This window comes from Oncorhynchus mykiss, chromosome 1 (genome assembly GCF_013265735.2).
Source record: "Oncorhynchus mykiss isolate Arlee chromosome 1, USDA_OmykA_1.1, whole genome shotgun sequence".
NCBI classification, from domain to species: Eukaryota; Metazoa; Chordata; class Actinopteri; order Salmoniformes; family Salmonidae; genus Oncorhynchus; species Oncorhynchus mykiss.
Genome location: NC_048565.1, coordinates 1766754 through 1792760, shown reverse-complemented (window position 1 = coordinate 1792760; position 26007 = coordinate 1766754). Strand labels below are relative to the sequence as shown.

The following is a 26007-nucleotide window of genomic DNA, read 5'->3' as shown; positions in this document are numbered from 1 at the left end:
GCTGGGCTGGAAAGACCAGTGGGGCTGGGAAGGCCGGTGGAGCTGGGATGAGAAGACCGGTGGGGCTGGGATGTGAAGACCAGTGGGGCTGGGCTGGGAAGACCAGTGGGGCTGGGAAGGCCGGTGGAGCTGGGATGAGAAGACCGGTGGGGCTGGGATGTGAAGACCCGTGGCTCTGGGATGTGAAGACCGGTGGGGCTGGGATGTGAAGACCGGGGGGGCTGGGAAGACCGGTGGGGCTGGGGTGGGAAGACCGGTGGGGCTGGGATGAGAAGCTGGGATGTGAAGACCGGTGGGTCTGGGATGGGGCTGGGATGGGGCTGGGATGTGAAGACCAGTGTGGCTGGGATGTGAAGACCAGTGGGGCTGGGATGTGAAGACCGGTGGGGCTGGGGTGGGAAGACCAGTGGGGCTGGGATTGGAAGACCGGTGGGGCTGGGATGTGAAGACCAGTGGGGCTGGGAAGACCGGTGGGGCTGGGATGGGAAGACCAGTGGGGCTGGGCTGGGAAGACCGGTGGGGCTTGGATGAGAAGACCGGTGGGGCTGGGATGTGAAGACCGGTGGGGCTGGGATGTGAAGACCAGTGGGGCTGGGATGTGAAGACCGGTGGGGCTGGGATGTGAAGACCGGTGGGGCTGGGATGTGAAGACCGGGGGGGCTGGGATGTGAAGACCGGGGGGGCTGGGCTGGGAAGACCAGTGGGGCTGGGAAGGCCGGTGGAGCTGGGATGAGAAGACCGGTGGGGCTGGGATGTGAAGACCGGGGGGGCTGGGATGTGAAGACCAGTGGGGCTGGGCTGGGAAGACCAGTGGGGCTGGGATGTGAAGACCAGTGGGGCTGGGAAGACCGGTGGGGCTGGGATGTGAAGACCAGTGTGGCTGGGATGTGAAGACCAGTGGGGCTGGGATGTGAAGACCGGTGGGGCTGGGGTGGGAAGACCAGTGGGGCTGGGATTGGAAGACCGGTGGGGCTGGGATGTGAAGACCAGTGGGGCTGGGAAGACCGGTGGGGCTGGGATGGGAAGACCAGTGGGGCTGGGCTGGGAAGACCAGTGGGGCTGGGCTGGGAAGACCAGTGGGGCTGGGAAGGCCGGTGGAGCTGGGATGAGAAGACCGGTGGGGCTGGGATGTGAAGACCGGTGGGGCTGGGATGTGAAGACCGGTGGGGCTGGGATGTGAAGACCGGGGGGGCTGGGATGTGAAGACCGGGGGGCTGGGCTGGGAAGACCAGTGGGGCTGGGAAGGCCGGTGGAGCTGGGATGAGAAGACCGGTGGGGCTGGGATGTGAAGACCGGGGGGGCTGGGATGTGAAGACCAGTGGGGCTGGGCTGGGAAGACCAGTGGGGCTGGGAAGGCCGGTGGAGCTGGGATGAGAAGACCGGTGGGGCTGGGATGTGAAGACCAGTGGGGCTGGGCTGGGAAGACCAGTGGGGCTGGGAAGGCCGGTGGAGCTGGGATGAGAAGACCGGTGGGGCTGGGATGTGAAGACCCGTGGCTCTGGGATGTGAAGACCGGTGGGGCTGGGATGTGAAGACCGGGGGGGCTGGGAAGACCGGTGGGGCTGGGGTGGGAAGACCGGTGGGGCTGGGAAGGCCGGTGGAGCTGGGATGAGAAGACCGGTGGGGCTGGGATGTGAAGACCAGTGGGGCTGGGCTGGGAAGACCAGTGGGGCTGGGAAGGCCGGTGGAGCTGGGGCTGGGATGTGAAGACCAGTGGGGCTGGGATTTGAAGACCAGTGGGGCTGGGATGTGAAGACCAGTGGGGCTGGGATGTGAAGACCAGTGGGGCTGGGTTGGGAAGACCGGTGGGGCTGGGATGGGAAGACCAGTGGGGCTGGGATGTGAAGACCAGTGGGGCTGGGATGTGAAGACCAGTGGGGCTGGGATGTGAAGACCAGTGGGGCTGGGATGTGAAGACCAGTGGGGCTGGGATGTGAAGACCAGTGGGGCTGGGATGTGAAGACCAGTGGGGCTGGGAAGACCGGTGGGGCTGGGATGGGAAGACCAGTGGGGCTGGGCTGGGAAGACCGGTGGGGCTTGGATGAGAAGACCGGTGGGGCTGGGATGTGAAGACCGGTGGGGCTGGGATGTGAAGACCAGTGGGGCTGGGATGTGAAGACCAGTGGGGCTGGGCTGGGAAGACCAGTGGGGCTGGGCTGGGAAGACCGGTGGGGCTGGGATGAGAAGACCGGTGGGGCTGGGATGAGAAGACCGGTGGGGCTGGGATGAGAAGACCGGTAGGACTGGGATGTGAAGACCGGTGGGGCTGGGGTGGGAAGACCGGTGGGGCTGGGGTGTAAAGACCGGTGGGGCTGGGGTGGGAAGACCGGTGGGGCTGGGGTGGGAAGACCGGCGGGGCTGGGATGGGAAGACCAGTGGGGCTGGGAAGACCGGTGGGGCTGGGATGGGAAGACCAGTGGGGCTGGGCTGGGAAGACCAGTGGGGCTGGGCTGGGAAGACCAGTGGGGCTGGGAAGGCCGGTGGAGCTGGGATGAGAAGACCGGTGGGGCTGGGATGTGAAGACCGGTGGGGCTGGGATGTGAAGACCGGTGGGGCTGGGATGTGAAGACCGGGGGGGCTGGGATGTGAAGACCGGGGGGGCTGGGCTGGGAAGACCAGTGGGGCTGGGAAGGCCGGTGGAGCTGGGATGAGAAGACCGGTGGGGCTGGGATGTGAAGACCGGGGGGGCTGGGATGTGAAGACCAGTGGGGCTGGGCTGGGAAGACCAGTGGGGCTGGGCTGGGAAGACCAGTGGGGCTGGGAAGGCCGGTGGAGCTGGGATGAGAAGACCGGTGGGGCTGGGATGTGAAGACCAGTGGGGCTGGGCTGGGAAGACCAGTGGGGCTGGGAAGGCCGGTGGAGCTGGGATGAGAAGACCGGTGGGGCTGGGATGTGAAGACCCGTGGCTCTGGGATGTGAAGACCGGTGGGGCTGGGATGTGAAGACCGGGGGGGCTGGGAAGACCGGTGGGGCTGGGGTGGGAAGACCGGTGGGGCTGGGAAGGCCGGTGGAGCTGGGATGAGAAGACCGGTGGGGCTGGGATGTGAAGACCAGTGGGGCTGGGCTGGGAAGACCAGTGGGGCTGGGAAGGCCGGTGGAGCTGGGGCTGGGATGGGAAGACCAGTGGGGCTGGGATGTGAAGACCAGTGGGGCTGGGATTTGAAGACCAGTGAGGCTGGGATGTGAAGACCAGTGGGGCTGGGATGTGAAGACCAGTGGGGCTGGGATGTGAAGACCGGTGGGGCTGGGATGTGAAGACCGGTGGGGCTGGGATGTGAAGACCGGGGGGGCTGGGATGTGAAGACCGGGGGGGCTGGGCTGGGAAGACCAGTGGGGCTGGGAAGGCCGGTGGAGCTGGGATGAGAAGACCGGTGGGGCTGGGATGTGAAGACCGGGGGGGCTGGGATGTGAAGACCAGTGGGGCTGGGCTGGGAAGACCAGTGGGGCTGGGATGTGAAGACCAGTGGGGCTGGGAAGACCGGTGGGGCTGGGATGTGAAGACCAGTGTGGCTGGGATGTGAAGACCAGTGGGGCTGGGATGTGAAGACCGGTGGGGCTGGGGTGGGAAGACCAGTGGGGCTGGGATTGGAAGACCGGTGGGGCTGGGATGTGAAGACCAGTGGGGCTGGGAAGACCGGTGGGGCTGGGATGGGAAGACCAGTGGGGCTGGGCTGGGAAGACCAGTGGGGCTGGGCTGGGAAGACCAGTGGGGCTGGGAAGGCCGGTGGAGCTGGGATGAGAAGACCGGTGGGGCTGGGATGTGAAGACCGGTGGGGCTGGGATGTGAAGACCGGTGGGGCTGGGATGTGAAGACCGGGGGGGCTGGGATGTGAAGACCGGGGGGCTGGGCTGGGAAGACCAGTGGGGCTGGGAAGGCCGGTGGAGCTGGGATGAGAAGACCGGTGGGGCTGGGATGTGAAGACCGGGGGGGCTGGGATGTGAAGACCAGTGGGGCTGGGCTGGGAAGACCAGTGGGGCTGGGAAGGCCGGTGGAGCTGGGATGAGAAGACCGGTGGGGCTGGGATGTGAAGACCAGTGGGGCTGGGCTGGGAAGACCAGTGGGGCTGGGAAGGCCGGTGGAGCTGGGATGAGAAGACCGGTGGGGCTGGGATGTGAAGACCCGTGGCTCTGGGATGTGAAGACCGGTGGGGCTGGGATGTGAAGACCGGGGGGGCTGGGAAGACCGGTGGGGCTGGGGTGGGAAGACCGGTGGGGCTGGGAAGGCCGGTGGAGCTGGGATGAGAAGACCGGTGGGGCTGGGATGTGAAGACCAGTGGGGCTGGGCTGGGAAGACCAGTGGGGCTGGGAAGGCCGGTGGAGCTGGGGCTGGGATGTGAAGACCAGTGGGGCTGGGATTTGAAGACCAGTGGGGCTGGGATGTGAAGACCAGTGGGGCTGGGATGTGAAGACCAGTGGGGCTGGGTTGGGAAGACCGGTGGGGCTGGGATGGGAAGACCAGTGGGGCTGGGATGTGAAGACCAGTGGGGCTGGGATGTGAAGACCAGTGGGGCTGGGATGTGAAGACCAGTGGGGCTGGGATGTGAAGACCAGTGGGGCTGGGATGTGAAGACCAGTGGGGCTGGGATGTGAAGACCAGTGGGGCTGGGAAGACCGGTGGGGCTGGGATGGGAAGACCAGTGGGGCTGGGCTGGGAAGACCGGTGGGGCTTGGATGAGAAGACCGGTGGGGCTGGGATGTGAAGACCGGTGGGGCTGGGATGTGAAGACCAGTGGGGCTGGGATGTGAAGACCAGTGGGGCTGGGCTGGGAAGACCAGTGGGGCTGGGCTGGGAAGACCGGTGGGGCTGGGATGAGAAGACCGGTGGGGCTGGGATGAGAAGACCGGTGGGGCTGGGATGAGAAGACCGGTAGGACTGGGATGTGAAGACCGGTGGGGCTGGGGTGGGAAGACCGGTGGGGCTGGGGTGTAAAGACCGGTGGGGCTGGGGTGGGAAGACCGGTGGGGCTGGGGTGGGAAGACCGGCGGGGCTGGGATGGGAAGACCAGTGGGGCTGGGAAGACCGGTGGGGCTGGGATGGGAAGACCAGTGGGGCTGGGCTGGGAAGACCAGTGGGGCTGGGCTGGGAAGACCAGTGGGGCTGGGAAGGCCGGTGGAGCTGGGATGAGAAGACCGGTGGGGCTGGGATGTGAAGACCGGTGGGGCTGGGATGTGAAGACCGGGGGGGCTGGGATGTGAAGACCGGGGGGGCTGGGCTGGGAAGACCAGTGGGGCTGGGAAGGCCGGTGGAGCTGGGATGAGAAGACCGGTGGGGCTGGGATGTGAAGACCGGGGGGGCTGGGATGTGAAGACCAGTGGGGCTGGGCTGGGAAGACCAGTGGGGCTGGGCTGGGAAGACCAGTGGGGCTGGGAAGGCCGGTGGAGCTGGGATGAGAAGACCGGTGGGGCTGGGATGTGAAGACCAGTGGGGCTGGGCTGGGAAGACCAGTGGGGCTGGGAAGGCCGGTGGAGCTGGGATGAGAAGACCGGTGGGGCTGCGATGTGAAGACCCGTGGCTCTGGGATGTGAAGACCGGTGGGGCTGGGATGTGAAGACCGGGGGGGCTGGGAAGACCGGTGGGGCTGGGGTGGGAAGACCGGTGGGGCTGGGAAGGCCGGTGGAGCTGGGATGAGAAGACCGGTGGGGCTGGGATGTGAAGACCAGTGGGGCTGGGCTGGGAAGACCAGTGGGGCTGGGAAGGCCGGTGGAGCTGGGGCTGGGATGGGAAGACCAGTGGGGCTGGGATGTGAAGACCAGTGGGGCTGGGATTTGAAGACCAGTGGGGCTGGGATGTGAAGACCAGTGGGGCTGGGATGTGAAGACCAGTGGGGCTGGGTTGGGAAGACCGGTGGGGCTGGGATGGGAAGACCAGTGGGGCTGGGATGTGAAGACCAGTGGGGCTGGGATGTGAAGACCAGTGGGGCTGGGATGTGAAGACCAGTGGGGCTGGGATGTGAAGACCAGTGGGGCTGGGATGTGAAGACCAGTGGGGCTGGGAAGGCCGGTGGAGCTGGGATGAGAAGACCGGTGGGGCTGGGATGTGAAGACCGGGGGGGCTGGGATGTGAAGACCAGTGGGGCTGGGCTGGGAAGACCAGTGGGGCTGGGCTGGGAAGACCAGTGGGGCTGGGAAGGCCGGTGGAGCTGGGATGAGAAGACCGGTGGGGCTGGGATGTGAAGACCAGTGGGGCTGGGCTGGGAAGACCAGTGGGGCTGGGAAGGCCGGTGGAGCTGGGATGAGAAGACCGGTGGGGCTGGGATGTGAAGACCCGTGGCTCTGGGATGTGAAGACCGGTGGGGCTGGGATGTGAAGACCGGGGGGGCTGGGAAGACCGGTGGGGCTGGGGTGGGAAGACCGGTGGGGCTGGGAAGGCCGGTGGAGCTGGGATGAGAAGACCGGTGGGGCTGGGATGTGAAGACCAGTGGGGCTGGGCTGGGAAGACCAGTGGGGCTGGGAAGGCCGGTGGAGCTGGGGCTGGGATGGGAAGACCAGTGGGGCTGGGATGTGAAGACCAGTGGGGCTGGGATTTGAAGACCAGTGGGGCTGGGATGTGAAGACCAGTGGGGCTGGGATGTGAAGACCAGTGGGGCTGGGTTGGGAAGACCGGTGGGGCTGGGATGGGAAGACCAGTGGGGCTGGGATGTGAAGACCAGTGGGGCTGGGATGTGAAGACCAGTGGGGCTGGGATGTGAAGACCAGTGGGGCTGGGATGTGAAGACCAGTGGGGCTGGGATGTGAAGACCAGTGGGGCTGGGATGTGAAGACCAGTGGGGCTGGGAAGACCGGTGGGGCTGGGATGGGAAGACCAGTGGGGCTGGGCTGGGAAGACCGGTTGGGGCTTGGATGAGAAGACCGGTGGGGCTGGGATGTGAAGACCGGTGGGGCTGGGATGTGAAGACCAGTGGGGCTGGGATGTGAAGACCAGTGGGGCTGGGCTGGGAAGACCAGTGGGGCTGGGCTGGGAAGACCAGTGGGGCTGGGCTGGGAAGACCGGTGGGGCTGGGATGAGAAGACCGGTGGGGCTGGGATGAGAAGACCGGTGGGGCTGGGATGAGAAGACCGGTAGGACTGGGATGTGAAGACCGGTGGGGCTGGGGTGGGAAGACCTGTGGGGCTGGGGTGTGAAGACCGGTGGGGCTGGGGTGGGAAGACCGGTGGGGCTGGGGTGGGAAGACCGGCGGGGCTGGGATGGGAAGACCGGCGGGGCTGGGATGTGAAGACCGGCGGGGGCTGGGATGTGAAGACCGGCGGGGGCTGGGATGTGAAGACCGGCGGGGGCTGGGATGTGAAGACCGGCGGGGGCTGGGATGTGAAGACCGGCGAGGGCTGGGATGTGAAGACCGGCGGGGGCTGGGATGGGAAGACGGGCGGGGGCTGGGGTGGGAAGACGGGCGGGGGCTGGGGTGGGAAGACGGGCGGGGGCTGGGGTGGGAAGACGGGCGGGGGCTAGGGTGGGAAGACGGGCGGGGGCTGGGGTGGGAAGACGGGCGGGGGCTGGGGTGGGAAGACGGGCGGGGGCTGGGGTGGGAAGACCGGTGGGGCTGGGGTGTGAAGACCGGTGGGGCTGGGATGTGAAGACCGGTGGGGCTGGGATGGGAAGACCGTTGGGGCTGGGGTGGGAAGACCGTTGGGGCTGGGGTGGGAAGACCAGTGGGGCTGGGATGGGAAGACCGGTGGGGCTGGGATGGGAAGACCGGTGGGGCTGGGGTGGGAAGACCAGTGGGGCTGGGAAGACCAGTGGGGCTGGGAAGACCGGTGGGGCTGGGAAGAACGGTGGGGATTTGATCAACGTTAGTAGGGGTGTCTTTGATCATTTGTGATTTGTCAAGCAAGAGAGGCAGTAGACACTTTCATGCAGTCAAAATTAATTTACTTTTGTTTTTTGATTTTCACTAATTACATTTTCTCTTCATTATCTTAAAAGGTTATTTGGAACAGGGGCTGCTTGTGAAAGACAAACAAAAGCTTCTAGACAAATACAGACAAACGGCACAGTTCAAATGGGACGTCATTTCAATGATACCCACAGACCTGCTCTTTCTGAAAGTGGGCATCAACAACCCCGAGCTCAGACTGAACCGACTCGCAAAGATGAACCGCCTCTTTGAGTACTTTGACCGCACTGAAACCAGAACCAGCTTCCCCAACGTTTTCAGAATCAGCAACCTGGTACTTTACATCCTGATCATCATCCACTGGAATGCCTGCATCTTCTTCGCCATCTCCAAGATCATCGGGTTCGGGTCCGACACCTGGGTGTACCCAAACATCAGTCACCCTGAGCACGGCCGCCTTTCCAGGAAGTACATCTACTGTCTCTATTGGTCGACCCTGACCCTGACCACCATCGGAGAAACCCCGCCCCCCGTCAGGGACTTTGAGTACCTCTTCGTGGTCGCCGACTTCCTCATCGGCGTGCTGATTTTCGCCACCATTGTCGGTAATGTTGGCGCCATGATCTCCAACATGAACAAAAACCGTGCGGACTTCCAGGCTAAGATCGACTCCATCAAGCAATACATGCAGTTCCGTAAGGTCTCCAAGGATCTGGAGGCCAGGGTCATCAAGTGGTTTGACTACCTCTGGACAGAGAAGAAGACCTGCGATGAGAAGGAGGTGCTGAAGAACCTGCCGGACAAGCTGAAGGCCGAGATTGCCATCGACGTCCATCTGGATACCCTGAAGAAAGTGAAAATCTTCCAGGAATGCGAGGCTGGGCTGCTTATTGAGTTGGTGATGAAGCTGCAGCCTCAGGTGTTCTCCCCAGGAGATTACATCTGTAAGAAGGGAGACATCGGCAGAGAGATGTACATCATTAAGGAAGGGAAGCTGGCTGTGGTTGCGGAAGACGGGGTGACACAGTGGTGTGTGCTCAGCGACGGAGCGTACTTTGGAGATATCAGTATCCTAGGCATCAAGGGTTCCAAAGCTGGTAACAGGAGAACGGCCAACATCAGGAGCGTGGGTTACTCTGACCTCTTCGCTCTGTCGAAAGATGATCTCATGGAGGCTCTCACCGAGTATCCCGAAGCCAAGAAGATCCTGGAAGAGAAGGGAAAGGCTACGCTGATGAAGGACAACATGATCGATGAGGAAATCGCTAATGCAGGTGCCGACCCCAAGGACATGGAGGAGAAGATCCTCAGGCTGGAGAGTAATATGGAAATCATGACGTCCAAGTTGGCCAAGATCATGGCTGAGTTCACATCCGGCCAGGGCAAGATTAAACAGAGGATCACCGACATGGAGTCAACAGTGAAGTCGGTCCGGCCCGAGGATATATCTGAGGTGGTGGCCGACAAGTAGACCAAATAGGCACACGACACAATGTATTTACCCAGAGACTTTAGGAAACTTTCACACTGGGCAATGCAGAGTAAAAGGACGAAGCCAACTCAACGTGTTTCAATAGGGAAGGTGCGTCGGAGTGGTAGAGGTGAAGGCGTACCAGGGTGCGTGAAGTTGTACAAAACGTGACATTCCTCCGTTAGCTCTGTGTGGGATGTGTTGCCAGTGTGTGTGAGCCCTTACAGTCAACACAGAGATGTTCTTTTTGATTTTCAAAAAAAACAATACATAAAACGGTAGATGGTTTGATACTTTTTGACTGTTCGTATTTATACATCATATGTACATTATCAACCGCGTATTATGTACCTTCTTATTGAGTAAAAATGCACCTCTAAATATGTGTCAAATGTCAATATGTTCATATCCAGTGTATGCATTGGGATACAGCTTTCCATATGCAGTGACTGAGAAGTTACAGACTTGTGCATCTCCAAAATCAGAATCATGGAACTGGTTTCGAGACACTCGTTGGGGCAGTAAGAGAGCCGCATCGATTCCAGTCCAGTCAGAGGTTGTTGTCCACATTTCTATTCCAATTTCAATACCCTTCAATGCTTTACAATTAGTAACATTTTGAATTGTAATCGTAATTTGGTTTACTTTCTGAATTGAAATGGAATCGAACCCAACCCTGGTAAAGAGACCAACTTTTCATAATGTAGCCTTTAGTGGTTTTGGAAATGTATTCTTTATTTTTCAAATGTTATGAGTCTAGTTGAATGAAGTGCTTCACAGAGAATATTATAATTTAGTATTATTGATCATCTGTCAATGTGTATGAATGTGGCATGCAATGAAACATATTCTAATTGATTCTATTTCTATGGCGACTACAGTCCATAAACGGTGTATTTTACAACGGAGGTTATTATCCCATTTGATAACTTCAGATTTACAATTTAAGTTATGTAAACTTGACCAAAATATTAGTGTACCTCAAATATGCACAAATCACAAGACCAGACTGTCATCAAAAACATGTATTTGATCTGCCGTGATCTACAATATAAATATGAAATGTGCAATGGTATGTATTAGCAAGTGTTCACTTCCAACCAAACGATTAAATGAATAATAAAAACCAAATGTTATTGTGTGTATTCTATGTCTTTATAGTGACCGACAAATGTTCCTGTACATTGTAGTTTATCACTTATATTATAGCTTTGGCTCATATTGTCATCAATAGTCCACCAATAGACCATCTATAGCACACCAATTGCCCACCAATAACCCACCAATAGTCCATCTATAGCCCATCAATAGCCCACCAATAGTCCATCTATAGCCCACCAATAGTCCATCTATAGCCCACCAATAGTCCATCTATAGACCATCTATAGCCCACCAATAGACCATCTATAGCCCACCAATAGTCCATCTATAGCCCACCAATAGCCCATCTATAGCCCACCAATAGCCCACCAATAGCGCATCTATAGCCCACCAATAGTCCATCTATAGCCCACCAATAGCCCACCAATAGTCCATCTAAAAAATAGATAAGTAAACAATAAAAATAACAAATAATTACAGAGCAGCAGTAAAATAACATTGGCGAGGCTTTATATAGGGGGTACCGGTACAGAGTCAATGTGGAGGCTATATACAGGGTTTTACGGTACAGAGTCAATGTGGAGGCTATATACAGGGTGTTACGGTACAGAGTCAATGTGGAGGCTATATACAGGGGGTACCGGTACAGAGTCAATGTGGAGGCTATATACAGGGGGTACCGGTACAGAGTCAATGTGGAGGCTATATACAGGGTGTTACGGTACAGAGTCAATGTGGAGGCTATATACAGGGGGTACCGGTACAGAGTCAATGTGGAGGCTATATACAGGGGGTACCGGTACAGAGTCAATGTGGAGGCTATATACAGGGGGTACCGGTACAGAGTCAATGTGGAGGCTATATACAGGGTGTTACGGTACAGAGTCAATGTGGAGGCTATATACAGGGTGTTACGGTACAGAGTCAATGTGGAGTCTATATACAGGGTGTTACGGTTCAGAGTCAAGACCCCCATAAGCCCCACGGGACTCGTCTGAAGTCGAGCATCAGCATTTGTGGATTCGATTACAGGCTCAAAATGGCCAGAAACAAATAACTTTCTTCTGAAACTCGTCAGCCTATTCGAGTTTCAGAAGAAAGTGCTTAGTTTCTGGCCATTTTGAGCCTGTAATCAACACCACAAATGCTGATGCTCCAGATACTCAACTAGTCTAAAGAATACCAGTTTTATTGATTCTTTAATTAGCACAACAGTTTTCAGCTCTGCTAACAATTGCAAAAGGGTTTTCTACTGATCAATTAGCCTTTTAAAATTATAAACTTGGATTAGCTAAAACAATGTGCCATTGGAACACAGGAGTGATGGTTTCTGATAATGGGCCTCTGTACGCCTATGTAGATATTCATTTTTATTTTTTTAAATCAGCTGTTTCCAGCTACAGTAGTAATTTACAACATTAACGTCTAAACTGTATTTCTGATCAATTTGATGTTATTTTAAATGGATTTTTTTTTGCTTTTCTTTCAAAAACAAGGACATTTCTAAGTGACCCCAAACTTTTGAATGGTAGTGTATATATATTTCCTGAGCGTTCTTATACAGTATCTCCTAGCTATAGGACAGACACTTCAAAACCTTATTCCTTGTGATTCAGATTTTTTTTTACTGTATTTCTATGGGCTACAGTAGTGAAGGCCAAATTCAATATTTCATCAGGGGTCCTACAATTCAATATCAAATAGCTAAATGATCCATGGTATGGCCTTCTTAAAACAATACCATGTCAGCTTAGATTTTTAAGAATTAAAGCACCATTTAATGGTAATGTGGCAGCCATATTGGATTTGGAGTCAAATCTAGGGGGGCCCCCTAACTAAGGGTGAGACGTTTGAACATTTAAACGAATTTGGGATCATTCATGTTTAGAAAACATGTCTAACCGAAAACTTTTTTTATTTTATTTTTTACTCAATTAAACCGCTAACAGGTCCTGATCATCATCATAAAGGCAAAAAATACAAATTAAACAAACATTTAATGCAAATAGGAGGTATGTATCGTTCAAATGATTTGCCACGGATATAAAGCACACCGGCAGGTCACAGTCGTTAACAGTTGTAAAAATGGCAGTGAGTGAGACAGGGAAGCGACAGCAGTGAAGTATTGTGTACGTTGAACAGTTAAATGAGAAGGTGATGAAATGCAAACATTGCGAGGTGGAATTGAACTACAGCGGCAGTACAGGTGCAATGCTGAAAGGGAGGCACCGGGAGACCCATCCTGTTGCAGGCAGCAGTGCGATGAGGGACAGAGTGGGGCGGCAGGGTAGCCTGGTGGTTAGAGCGTTGGGGCGGCAGGGTAGCCTGGTGGTTAGAGCGTTGGGGCGGCAGGGTAGCCTGGTGGTTAGAGCGTTGGGGCGGCAGGGTAGCCTGGTGGTTAGAGCGTTGGGGCGGCAGGGTAGCCTGGTGGTTAGAGCGTTGGGGCGGCAGGGTAGCCTGGTGGTTAGAGCGTTGGGGCGGCAGGTAGCCTGGTGGTTAGAGCGTTGGGGCGGCAGGGTAGCCTGGTGGTTAGAGCGTTGGGGCGGCAGGGTAGCCTGGTGGTTAGAGCGTTGGGGCGGCAGGGTAGCCTGGTGGTTAGAGCGTTGGGGCGGCAGGGTAGCCTGGTGGTTAGAGCGTTGGGGCGGCAGGGTAGCCTGGTGGTTAGAGCGTTGGGGCGGCAGGGTAGCCTGGTGGTTAGAGCGTTGGGGCGGCAGGGTAGCCTGGTGGTTAGAGCGTTGGGGCGAGCGTTGGGGCGGCAGGGTAGCCTGGTGGTTAGAGCGTTGGGGTGGCAGGGTAGCATGGTGGTTAGAGCGTTGGGGCGGCAGGGTAGCCTGGTGGTTAGAGCTTTGAGGGGCAGCAGGGTAGCCTGGTGGTTAGAGCGTTGGGGCGGCAGGGTAGCCTGGTGGTTAGAGCGTTGGGGCGGCAGGGCAGCCTGGTGGTTAGAGCGTTGGGGCGGCAGGGTAGCCTAGTGGTTAGAGCGTTGGGGCGGCAGGGCAGCCTAGTGGTTAAAGCGTTGGGGCGGCAGGGTAGCCTAGTGGTTAGAGCGTTGGGGTGGCAGGGTAGCCTGGTGGTTAGAGCGTTGGATTAGTAACCGAAAGTTTGCAAGATCGAATCCCCGAGCTGACAACGTAAAAATGTGTCGTTCTGCCCCTGAACAAGGCAACCCACTGTTCCAAGGCCGTCATTGTAAATAAGAATTTGTTCTTAACTGAATTGCCCGGTAAAATAGAAAAAAAAGAGTGAGAAAAACCACAGAGCTGATTGCAGTTGTTATGCGGATAGACGTCGGCTTCAATACCCTGATGGCATATCTAGAACCAGACTACAAGACTGTGATGGTCCAGATGGAGAAATTGTACAATGATTGCTCTGCAAGTACAAAGTGCGTTAACAGATTGTTGGACTTCTATGAACACGCTGTCATATATCACTGCAACGACCTTGATACCTTGATGAGAAGTACTGAGAACATGGAGGAAAGGAAGACAGAGAACCTAAATCGGCATTAATACCATTGTTGCTGAGTGGGTCGGGGACAGCAGTAAGGTGAGCGCCGTCTAGCTGGTAAGTGGTCGAGACAACGTTACATTGAAATGAATTGCCCCTTAGTGGTCATAGGCGATCATATCTGAATTTTGAAATCACGTTATCCTATGATTTTATTACAAATGATTAAATGAGAGAAAAAAAAATCTGGTTAAACCTTAAGGACTTTTTCACATTTTTCACATCCCCTAAAATAATCGCAAGAGCTGTATATATACAATGCAGAGAGGAACCTTTGCCTGGAAAAACATACCGTTTTCAGTGTCTGAGCCCACTTGAGTCGATTACAATAGCCACAACATCAAAAAACGTGTAACTGGATGCATTTTTGTCTGGCAGGCCCATACAGCACTGAATGAGGGCAAATTTGACATGGAAAGCTGGCATGGTGATGGAGAATTTCTCTGCATGGCTTAATGGTTCACTGTTATTTCCTGACCTTTGACTAAGCGTGTTCTGAGCCTTAAGCAGGCAGGTCTGTGACACCATGTAAAAGCTGCTGCTTAAATGACACAGCCACCGGAGATGAAAAGGTTATCTGGGGCCGGAAGAAGAGCATCATGGGATTTGAACTCTGACCTTGAACAGTTTCTTCTCCGGTGGCTTACAGACTTCACAGTCACACATTTTAATTTATTAAAGATTCCCATTAGCTGCTGCTCATCCTGATGAACACAGTTACAGAATATCACAACAAATTACAAATTAAACACATTACGCCACTACATCACCTACAATACAACACATTATTACGCCACTACATCACCTACAATACAGCACATTATTACGCCAATACATCACCTACAATACAACACATTATTACACCACTACATCACCTACAATACAGCACATTATTACACCACTACATCACCTACAATACAGCACATTATTACGCCACTACATCACCTACAATACAACACATTACACCACTACATCACCTACAATACAACACATTATTACACCACTACATCACCTGTCACGATCGTTGTATTGAGGAGACCAAAGCGCAGTGATGTGAATACATATTTTTTTAATGAAAGACAAAAAACACGAAGTACACTAACCAAACAAGCAAAATAACAAGACGAACATGACCGCTACCAAAACTGAGTGCTAACATGCAACATCATATAGACAATAACCCACCAACCACAATACAAAACAGGCTACCTAAATATGGTTCCCAATCAGAGACAACGACAAACACCTGCCACTGATTGAGAACCATATCAGGCCAAAACACATAAACAGACTAACTAGACATCCAACATAGAATGCCCACTCAGATCACACCCTGACCAAACAAAACATAGAAACAAACAACTCAAATAATGGTCAGAGTGTGACAGCAGTACCCCCCCCCCCAAGGTGCGGACTCCGGGTAAAACAAATAAAAAAAAGTTTATTTTTGCATTATTTTGACACATCAAGTGTTTCATTATGTTTGCACATTCCTTCATCTCATGAGATACCATTTTGATCAAATAAACCAGGCAGCAAACAAATACTTCCTTTCCTTCCTGTTGCACACATTGGATATTAAACCAAAACATTCTGTAGGGCTTGGGAGGCTTTCAGGTGTACAGTAGTGGAGGCAGCTTATGGGAGGACGGCTCATAATAATGGCTGAAATGGATCGAATGGAATGACATCAAACCACCATGTGTTTGATACTATTCCACTCCAGTCATTACCACGAGCCCATCCTCCCAAATGAAGGTGCCACCAACCTCCTGTGCTGTACAGCATCCCAGTCCCACCAAATCAATCCAAAACATGAACCAAACACACACTGTTCTGAGCATGGCCGTGGCACATTAATTCAGTGCTATTATTATGCAAGAAACATTTCTCCACGCCAATATTTGACTAAATATGGGTCTGGTTAACTGGAAAGTGAGCAAAGGGTTCCAATATCTCACAATATCTGGGTCCGATTAACTAGAAAGTGAGCAAAGGGTTCCAATATTTTTGGTAACATTCCCAGATTTAGCTACAAAATATTAACATCGCCCGGCACAATACACTGCAGCGATGCAAGGCAAGTGATACATTTTAATGTCGAATTATGCATTAAAATAGAATATGAACTTAAGAACATTCCATCAGGACAGTGTGTTCGGTTCTGTCTGAGCTGTGGCATACAAAAATCAACTTTGTTTACAAAAATCTAAAATGTTTAAACAGAAAAGAGTTTGCATGCAGCACTACAGCCAAAAGTAGCAGTGTGGTTTCCCAAAGTGGTAGAAATATAGTCAATCATGCAACTCCATGATAGGAGGGTAGCTCTCCAGGAACAGGGTAGGAGAGATGCCCTCCTGGAGGTTTTCATTCCTACCCTGTTCCTGGAGAGCTACCCTCCTATCATGGAGTTGCATGATTGACTATATTTCTACCACTTTGGGAAACCACGCTGCCTTAGACATAGACACTTCATATGAACACCCTCTTAATAATGTGTAACAGTATAACTTTAGACCGTCCCCTCGCCCATACCCGGGCACGAACCAGGGACCCTCTGCACACATCAACAACAGTCACCCACGAAGCATCGTTACACAAAAGCCGCAGCCCTTGCAGAGCAAGGGGAACTACTACTTCAAGGTCTCAGAGCAAGTGACGTCACCGAATGAAACGCTATTTAGCGCTGCACCACCGCTAACTAAGCTAGCCGTTTCACATCCGTTACACTCACCCCCCTTTTAACCTCGTCCTTTTCCGCAGCAACCAGTGATCCGGGTCAACAGCATCAATGTAACAGTATAACTTTAGACCGTCCCCTCGCCCATACCCGGGCGCGTCACCGATTGAAACGCTATTTAGCGCGAACACCGCTAACTAGCTAGCCATTTCACATCTGTTACAAATGCATTATTGATGCATAAGCACCTATGTCAGGTATTAAAATGCCATGTGTGTTACGCACGCCTCTATGAAGAGGGAACGCAACACCCTGCTACAACTAAACTCTGTGAAGTGAAAAAGGTATGGACTGTAGGTGCGAGTAAGGATGACAACAGGCAGAATGTGGTACCGTTTACTAGGACTTTATTCGTTTACACGGTAATATGGGGAAAAGGGGCTGGACGGAACCAAAGCAAAGAAAGTAAATCTTAAAGCACCCCCCCTCCTTATCTTAACTGCCTAACCACTTTCACCTAATTTAGCACCACCTGGTGCCCTAACCAAAATACAGGGGGTGGTCCGCCCAGGTCTTACCTAGTGTGCCTAGACAGTGAATATACTACGGGTATATGTATGCCCGCGGGCCTCTTGCCTAAGCACTCCCAAGGTGCCTTCCCCTTTCCCCCTGGGAACAAATGAAACAGAATATTAAACAATTTCACTAAGAAACAAAGTACATCAAATAAGCTCTACCTGAGCAACAAACTCACAAAACATACCAACTCCCAGCAAATCAACCAGCAAAAATCTCTCTGCAATGACCTCAACAAAATCTCTATCACAAACAATCGCTTTGCAATGACCTCCCAGCAAATCTCTCAGTAATCCCTACCTCCAAAATCTCTATCACAAACAATCGCTCTGCAATGACCTCAGCAAAATCTCTCTCAGCAATCCCTACCTCAAAATCTCTCTCTCCTGAACAGAACACTGGCTTGTATATAGCTTCAGAAGGAATGGGTAATTGGAGACAGCTGTGTCTTGACGAGGGGGCGGGGTCAGCTCTCCAATTAGCCCTGGAGTCGACCAATCAGCTGCTTGAGGGATTTCAGGAAGCCATTTCCTGAAATAAAACACATGCAAATACACAAACTACAACACATAAACTGGGGAACGTAACAATGTGCATAACTCACAAGGTAATATGAATGCACTTCATTTCCGGAAGTTTAGCCGACAACACAGCTGGCAATTACAGAATACTGACTGGGAATACGATCCACAAACAAACAGAATGTCACCGGACGGAAGCATACAGTCCTGTATATACCTTTCACTAACATACAGTCCCGTACATACCATTCACTAACATACAGTCCTGTATATACCATTCACTAACATACAGACCTGACCATACCATTCACTAACATACAGTCCTGTACATACCATTCATTAACATACAGTCCTGTATATACCATTCACTAACATACAGTCCTGTATATATCATTCACTAACATACCATTCACTAACATACAGACCTGACCATACCATTCACTAACATACAGTCCCGTACATACCATTCACTAACATACAGTCCTGTATATACCATTCACTAACATACAGTCCTGTATATACCATTCACTAACATACAGACCTGACCATACAATTCACTAACATACAGTCCTGTATATGCCATGCACTAACATACAGTCCCGTACATACCATTCACCAACATACAGACCTGACCATACCATTCACTAACATACAGTCCTGTACATACCATTCACTAACATACAGTCCTGTATATACCATTCACTAACATACAGTCCTGTATATACCATTCACTAACATACCATTCACTAACATACAGTCCTGTATATACCATTCACTAACATACAATCCTGTACATACCATTCACTAACATACCTGAAGGGAACATTTTGACATTTTCCATATGGTTAGTGAGAACGTCCACATTGCAAATGTTCAGTCCCTTACTAGACGTCCGCGAACATTTCTAAAATTAGCGGACGGCGTCGGGCCGTGCAGCAGGTCCGGATCTTCCAGGAAGTCATCAATCTCTCGGTTTCCGTTTTATAACCTTTTCAAATCTTGGTCATTTTTCCGCTGTCCTGGTAAATCCCACAAGAGGTCAAATGGAATCATATTGCAAATGTACAAAACACCACCAATCACGACGTGGTCTTTTCTCCTGAGCGGAAAAGACTTTGAAGACGAAACTTGGTGAGCATAGGTTTGGCATAATGGGCAGTTGGCCCCGAACAAGATGGCGTCGAGGCCTCAACGGTTTTTGAGTTATGGCCATTTTTCTGGGATTAAAGGTCAAAAATGAAAATAGAGCGTTAATTTGACCACTTCACGTCAAAGTAAATGAACCTACGGTGTCAGGAAAAAAAGAACCAGCCATTTATCTATCGTAATTTAAGAGAAATCGTACAATGTACAATTGGTGATGTTCAAAAAAAGGTGTTTAAAAAATAAATAAAGGTACAGATCCAGTTGCAGCGTGTTCAGACAAATCTTTTTGAAGTGTGTTTCGGAGCTCTGTGAGATTTCTGTGATTTTATGAAATAACACACACTCATTCAACCCTCTGTAAATAAGTCAGTTCTTAACATAAAGACTTAAAACTCAAAATTCTATAAGTGCCTACCCCAAGGAGGATATGTGTTTCAGCTTCCTGTGTCAACTGGAAGTGCCTTAAAATGGTGTCATAGGTGCTGTTTCGAAGGGTTAAAAAGGTATGATCTTTTCAAAACTTCATTTGTGTGATTAGGCAACCCTCATGAACTGTAAGTCAGTCATTTCTCCCAACAGATGTCAAAGAAAATCTCTCTCTCTCACACACACACACACACACAGCAAGGATGGACTGACAAAGTGCGGTGCTTAAAGAAACTCAGAGCCTGCAATGGCATCATAATCTCTAGGCTGTGCCGAGTTCAACGAGATGCCCCGCTAGACCGTAGCTTGCTTGGTCTGAGCTCCGCGACCATGAAAATAGTAGGCCCATAATGAAGCCTGGCCCTAAATTGCAGGTGCTTTTGGGTGACAGCGGGAGAACAGTTAGGGTTAGAAGCACAATTTGACCTCAGGAACATTCCATTCAACCTGAAGCCTATGTGGGTTATGAATGTCTTATGAACCGGTCTTCAATGACAATCCATCAGGCCACTATGAGGTCTACCTGTGTTGATTCTAAGCTTCCTGGAGCAACTGGAAGTGGTTAAAATCAACCTAAAAGTGTTTTTCCATACCCAACCTGATGTTTGATAGAAATAGTGAATTCAACCCTGTGTAAATCAGTCAGTTCTTAACGTAAAGACTTAAAACACAGGATTCTGTAAAAGCATACCCCAATGAGGATATGTGTTGACTTTTAGCTTCCTGTGCCAACCGGAAGTGCCATAATTGGTGTCATAGGGGCTGTTTCGAAGGGTTAAAAAAGTCAGATCTTTCCAAAACTTTATATGTGCGATTAGGCAACCCTCATGAACTGTAAATCAGTCATGTCTTGAATAAGATTTCCAAGAAAAACTCACACACACACACAGCTTGGCCGGAGGGACACAGTGTGGTGCTTAGAGACAAACAGAGCCTGCAATAGTTACCTTTGTTCAAACTATCAAAGAATCATCAGACCTAGCGTTCCGAAACTTAGGAAACCTGTTCTAGAGCTCAGGTTGATAGTGCGTGGTGAGTTATGTGGCTCTAGAAGGTTCTCGGACCGAGAAACAGCCTCATACATTTGCAATAACTTCAATTCATTTTGACATCACGAAAATGACAACATTTAGAAATGTCCCAGAGTCGCAAGACTAGGTGCATTGCAACCGCCTCGGCCCATAGAGACGGACCCTAACGTTTCAGTCCGATAGCTCATTCAAGGACCCCGTAGCAACGCCCGGAAAATGTGGATTTTCAACACCAATTCAGGTCGCTACTCGGGCTCCAAATGACCTATCGAGGCGAAACTTGGTATTCGGGGTCGCCTCAGCTAGGCCTACACATAATGTCAGAACTGGACCCGCAGCTAGAAAGTAACTACGTGTTTTATGTTTTTATTATGGTTTGAACAGAAGGTGCTGTGAATTGTGGGCCAGCTCTGAAATGTGTGATAGTTGGCTTCTAAACGAGTTGGAAAAAGTGGGTGTGGTGTCAGTTTCTTTCAGTTTGGTGTCAGAATGATATCTAATTGACTGATGGACGGTGACTTGCTGGCTAACTTTTGTCCATTTGCAATTTGTTTAAACAGTGAGGTACCATCACCAAAGTGACATTCTGAAATCAACCCTAACGAGTGATGGAGAGGAACCAGAATCACTGCCCGGCCATCCCGAGTTCATCAGGCCAGTCAATTTTGCTTTCTGCAGAATTTTTGAGCATGTCAAATTCGTGATGGTAAATGCACAGTGAAAGATATTGCAAATGCACAGCCGTGCACCTGGTGATTGAAACGGGTTACCAGGAGCACATTTTTTTTTAATGCCATTACGGGGTAGCAAGGGGTCCACGGTTGGGTAGGGGGCACCCCCCACCCATGCCCACCCAGCCCCTTGTCATTTTGGACGTTTTCTTAAAAATCGTTAAAAAACAACAGTCCCACTTCTCCCTCATCATACATGACAAATAGACCATCTAGGTTGATTCATGGCTTAACATAGTGCTATAGATCATTTTGGCAGTATAAATGCCTTTTGGACATGGTTCACTGACTTTTGTGTTTGTAAACCGACTTCCATTGATCGTACACGGCAAATGGACATAACATCCTGATTTGGCACTTTCAAATCTTCCATATTGCATTTGGACATTTCTTATGGCATTTGGCAAAAAAAAATTGACTTTTGACTTCCTATGAAATCATATTGCAAATGGACAAAACATATGCCTTATGGACAAGTAATTTTTTTTTTTATTATAATCAAATATGACAAAAGTATGTTCATAGAGTTCTTATACAAACATGTAATTGACAAAAAATTCAATTTCAAAAAACGGTCCAGAAAGCACTTTTTTAAGGGGGTGATACGTTTTTGACAAAATGTTACTCTTGGGTCTTGACTTGTTACATTTGCAATATGAAAAATTACGGTGGAGCGCACTCACCATCTATTGGATTTTTGCAGTGTTACACTTGGCATTTGCAATCAACTTTGAATGAAACCACGTCCAATTTAATGGTATTGGACACTGTGTGTATGTTTCGTACGGTGCCAATATGTTCCCATTCATTTTTGTCCATTTCAGGGGGGTGTTCCCTTACATACAGTCCTGTACATACCATTCACTAACATACAGTCCTGTACATACCATTCACTAACATACAGTCCTGTACATACCATTCACTAACATACAGTCCTGTATATACCATTCACTAACATACCATTCACTAACATACAGTCCTGTACATACCATTCACTAACATACAGTCCTGTATATACCATTCACTAACATACCATTCACTAACATACAGTCCAGTATTTACCATTCACTAACATACAGTCCAGTATTTATCATTCACTAACATACCATTCACTAACATACAGTCCTGTATATACCATTCACTAACATACCATTCACTAACATACCATTCACTAACATACAGTCCCGTACATACCATTCACTAACATACAGTCCTGTATATACCATTCACTAACATACAGTCCTGTACATACCATTCACTAACATACCATTCACTAACATACAGTCCTGTACATACCATTCACTAACATAGTCCTGTATATACCATTCACTAACATACCATTCACTAACATACAGTCCAGTATTTACCATTCACTAACATACAGTCCAGTATATACCATTCACTAACATACCATTCACTAACATACAGTCCAGTATATACCATTCACTAACATACAGTCCCGTACATACCATTCACTAACATACAGTCCTGTATATACCATTCACTAACATACAGTCCTGACCATACCATTCACTAACATACAGTCCTGTATATACCATTCACTAACATACAGTCCCGTACATACCATTCACTAACATACAGTCCTGTATATACCATTCACTAACATACAGTCCTGTACATACCATTCACTAACATACCATTCACTAACATACAGTCCTGTACATACCATTCACTAACATACAGTCCTGTATATACCATTCACTAACATACCATTCACTAACATACAGTCCAGTATTTACCATTCACTAACATACAGTCCAGTATATACCATTCACTAACATACCATTCACTAACATACAGTCCAGTATATACCATTCACTAACATACAGTCCCGTACATACCATTCACTAACATACAGTCCTGTATATACCATTCACTAACATACAGTCCTGACCATACCATTCACTAACATACAGTCCTGTATATACCATTCACTAACATACAGTCCTGTATATACCATTCACTAACATACAGTCCTGTACATACCATTCACTAACATAGAGTCCTGTATATACCATTCACTAACATACAGTCCTGTATATACCATTCACTAACATACAGTCCTGTATATACCATTCACTAACATACAGTCCTGTACATACAATTCACTAACATTCTGAAAGTTTAGTTAAGTGCCCTTTCCCAACAGAGACAATGATAACCTGCTTTTACACGCAACCATCTTTAATGAACACATGTAGAATAACCTCACTAAGCATTCTGCTTCACTAAGCATTCTGCTTCACTAAGCATTCTGACTGATTTAAACTATTTTAAATAGCTACAAATTAGGTTCTACATTAAAGAGATCTGAGGGGGGGTAGATCAAAGCGTCTGTAATTGATATCTTGGCACACACACTACTGGAACATTTCCTTGTCGTAATGCCACTTTTTAATTTGAACTCATGTCTCATTGTATGGTAGAACTCCTTCCTTATCCATTAACACATTTAAACCATTTAACTTTCTGTTTTGTTTCAGAGTAGTTGTTTTGTTTCACAGCATTCCAAATCCTTTGGCATAAGTGATGGCTTTGAGAAGTCTCTCCTTCAGCTTCTCCTTTGTGTCGTATTCAGGGAGCAGCAAGGCATTAAAACACGTGTGAGAAGTAGGTAACCTGGAGAGAGAGAGGAGAGAGAGATTATTGATCTGGGAGGATCTCGGGAGTCACCATTGAAACGGGTCTCTGGTCCAAATGGCACCCTATTCCCTACATAGTGCACTACGTAGGGAACAGGATGCCATTTGGGACCCGAGGCCTGGTCTCACCTGTCTGTGTCGGGGCCGTTCTTGACGATGATCATCTTTAACTTGCCCAGGCCTCCTACGGGTGCTCTGTCAGTCCCCGTAGTAAACTGGAGGAACAGTCTCTTATCCTCCTCACCAAACGAATGCACCGTCTCCCAGAAGTCTCTATGAGTGAGAAATAAAGAACAGCATTTCATAAAACATATATAATAACATTACAACAGCAGCATCAGAATGAGCAGGAGTGTAATGGCGGTCTAATAAAATACATGTTCAAAGACAAGTTATTTAAAACATCTACGTCATCATTTTAACATTCTATGTAATTCTGGAGAGAAATTACATGTTTTTTACTTGATAATGCGACAGTCTTTGTTGTAGCCTCCGTCATACTCTGTTGTTTCTTCAAGTGCGTGAAAGTCTAAATTCTGAAGAGTTAGAATACAAGAGACGGGTACATCAGGGGGTGAAGAAGGAGTTAGAATACAAGAGACGGGTACATCAGGGGGTGTAGAAGGAGTTAGAAAACAAGAGACGGGTACATCAGGGGGTTTAGAAGGAGTTAGAATACAAGAGACGGGTACATCAGGGGGTGTAGAAGGAGTTAGAAAACAAGAGACGGGTACATCAGGGGGTGTAGAAGGAGTTAGAATACAAGAGACGGGTACATCAGGGGGTGTAGAAGGAGTTAGAATACAAGAGACGGGTACATCAGGGGGTGTAGAAGGAGTTAGAATACAAGAGACGGGTACATCAGGGGGTGTAGAAGGAGTTAGAATACAAGAGACGGGTACATCAGGGGGTGTAGAAGGAGTTAGAATACAAGAGACGGGTACATCAGGGGGTGTAGAAGGAGTTAGAATACAAGAGACGGGTACATCAGGGGGTGTAGAAGGAGTTAGAATACAAGAGACGGGTACATCAGGGGGTGTAGAAGGAGTTAGAAAACAAGAGACGGGTACATCAGGGGGTGTAGAAGGATACAAGAATACAAGAGACGGGTACATCAGGGGGTGTAGAAGGAGTTAGAAAACAAGAGACGGGTACATCAGGGGGTGTAGAAGGATACAAGAATACAAGAGACGGGTACATAGAAATATTTACACATGTTAAGTTTGCTGAAAATAAACGCAGTTCACAGTGAGGACATTTATTTTTTTGCTGAGTTCATATATATATATCCACACACACACACCACATCATTTATATATATATTTATATATATATATATATATACACACACACATCAGGCTGCATTAGATCAGGTGGTGTAGAAAACATGAAGCAGTGACCACAACTATGACACCAAATGTATTTTCTATAGCTCAAGCTCAATTGGTCTTTCCGTGATACCTTGCATCATTGCCTCCGGAAAGACTCACATTCCTGTGACCTTCTCCCCCAAATCAATTAGAGAAGGAAACGAGGAGAGAGGAAGCGAGTAAACAAAGAAAGAATAATTGAGAAAGGGCCTCAGATTAGTTTCCTTACCCTGCTTCCACAGATCAGTAGCTCCACTTCCTCAGGTCTAAATAAACACTTGAGAGGCGACTCGTTGGTGACCATCTGGAAGCCCCTCCTGAAGGCTTTGAACTGGCGCTCCACACTCTTATTAAGTATGTAATCACTATACAGAGAGACAAACTCCTGGAGATCACAGAAACACAGATAGGACCAGTCAAAATGAAATGGCATCATTCACTTCCACTGTATCAACTTATTTCATACTTCAGTGGTTCTATGATAGACTAAATAGTTCAGTCAGTAAGTGTTTAATTATTTTTATTGATTTAACCAGGTTGGCTAGTTGAGAAGAAGTTCTCATTTACAACTGTGACCTGGCCAAGATAAAGCAAAGCAGTGCGACACAAACAACACAGAGTTACACATGAAATAAACAAGCGTACAGTCAGTAACACAATAGAAAAAAAATAGAAAAAAAAATCTATGTACAGTCTGTGCAAATGTAGAAGAGTGGGGAGGAGGGCAATAAACAGGCGATAGAGGCAGAATAATTACAATTTAGCATTAATACTGGAGTGATAGATGTACAGCTTCTATCTCAAGGCCATCAGACTGTTAAACAGCCACCACTAACACTGAGTGGCTGCTGCCAACATACTGACTCAACTCCAGCCACTTTAATAATGGGAATTGATGGGAAATGATGTAAATATATCACTAGCCACTTTAAACAATGCTACCTTATATAAT

General features: G+C 49.8%; 2 protein-coding genes across 6 annotated transcripts in view; one reads left to right on the top strand and one right to left on the bottom strand.

The window, feature by feature from the left end:
* Positions 1 to 10434, top strand: part of LOC100135976 (cGMP-gated channel) — a 38734-nt gene extending 28300 nt beyond the window's left edge. The window contains 5 exon segments of the mRNA NM_001124315.1: positions 7922 to 8141; positions 8143 to 8171; positions 8174 to 8263; positions 8265 to 8301; positions 8304 to 10434. Of these exon segments, the coding sequence (NP_001117787.1) occupies positions 7922 to 8141; positions 8143 to 8171; positions 8174 to 8263; positions 8265 to 8301; positions 8304 to 9303 (1376 nt within the window). The 3' untranslated portion in view covers positions 9304 to 10434.
* Positions 10435 to 22326: 11892 nt separating this feature from the next.
* The window catches only part of LOC110520782 (ubiquitin-protein ligase E3A), a 37646-nt gene continuing 33965 nt past the window's right edge, over positions 22327 to 26007 (bottom strand). For all 5 annotated transcript variants that reach the window (XM_036979059.1, XM_036979130.1, XM_036979098.1 and 2 more), the window contains 4 exons: positions 25285 to 25440; positions 24148 to 24221; positions 23815 to 23958; positions 22327 to 23662 (listed from right to left, as the gene is read on the bottom strand). In XM_036979059.1, coding sequence (XP_036834954.1) covers positions 23542 to 23662; positions 23815 to 23958; positions 24148 to 24221; positions 25285 to 25440 — 495 coding nt within the window. In that variant the 3' untranslated portion in view covers positions 22327 to 23541. The remainder of the gene's footprint in view (positions 23663 to 23814; positions 23959 to 24147; positions 24222 to 25284; positions 25441 to 26007) is intronic.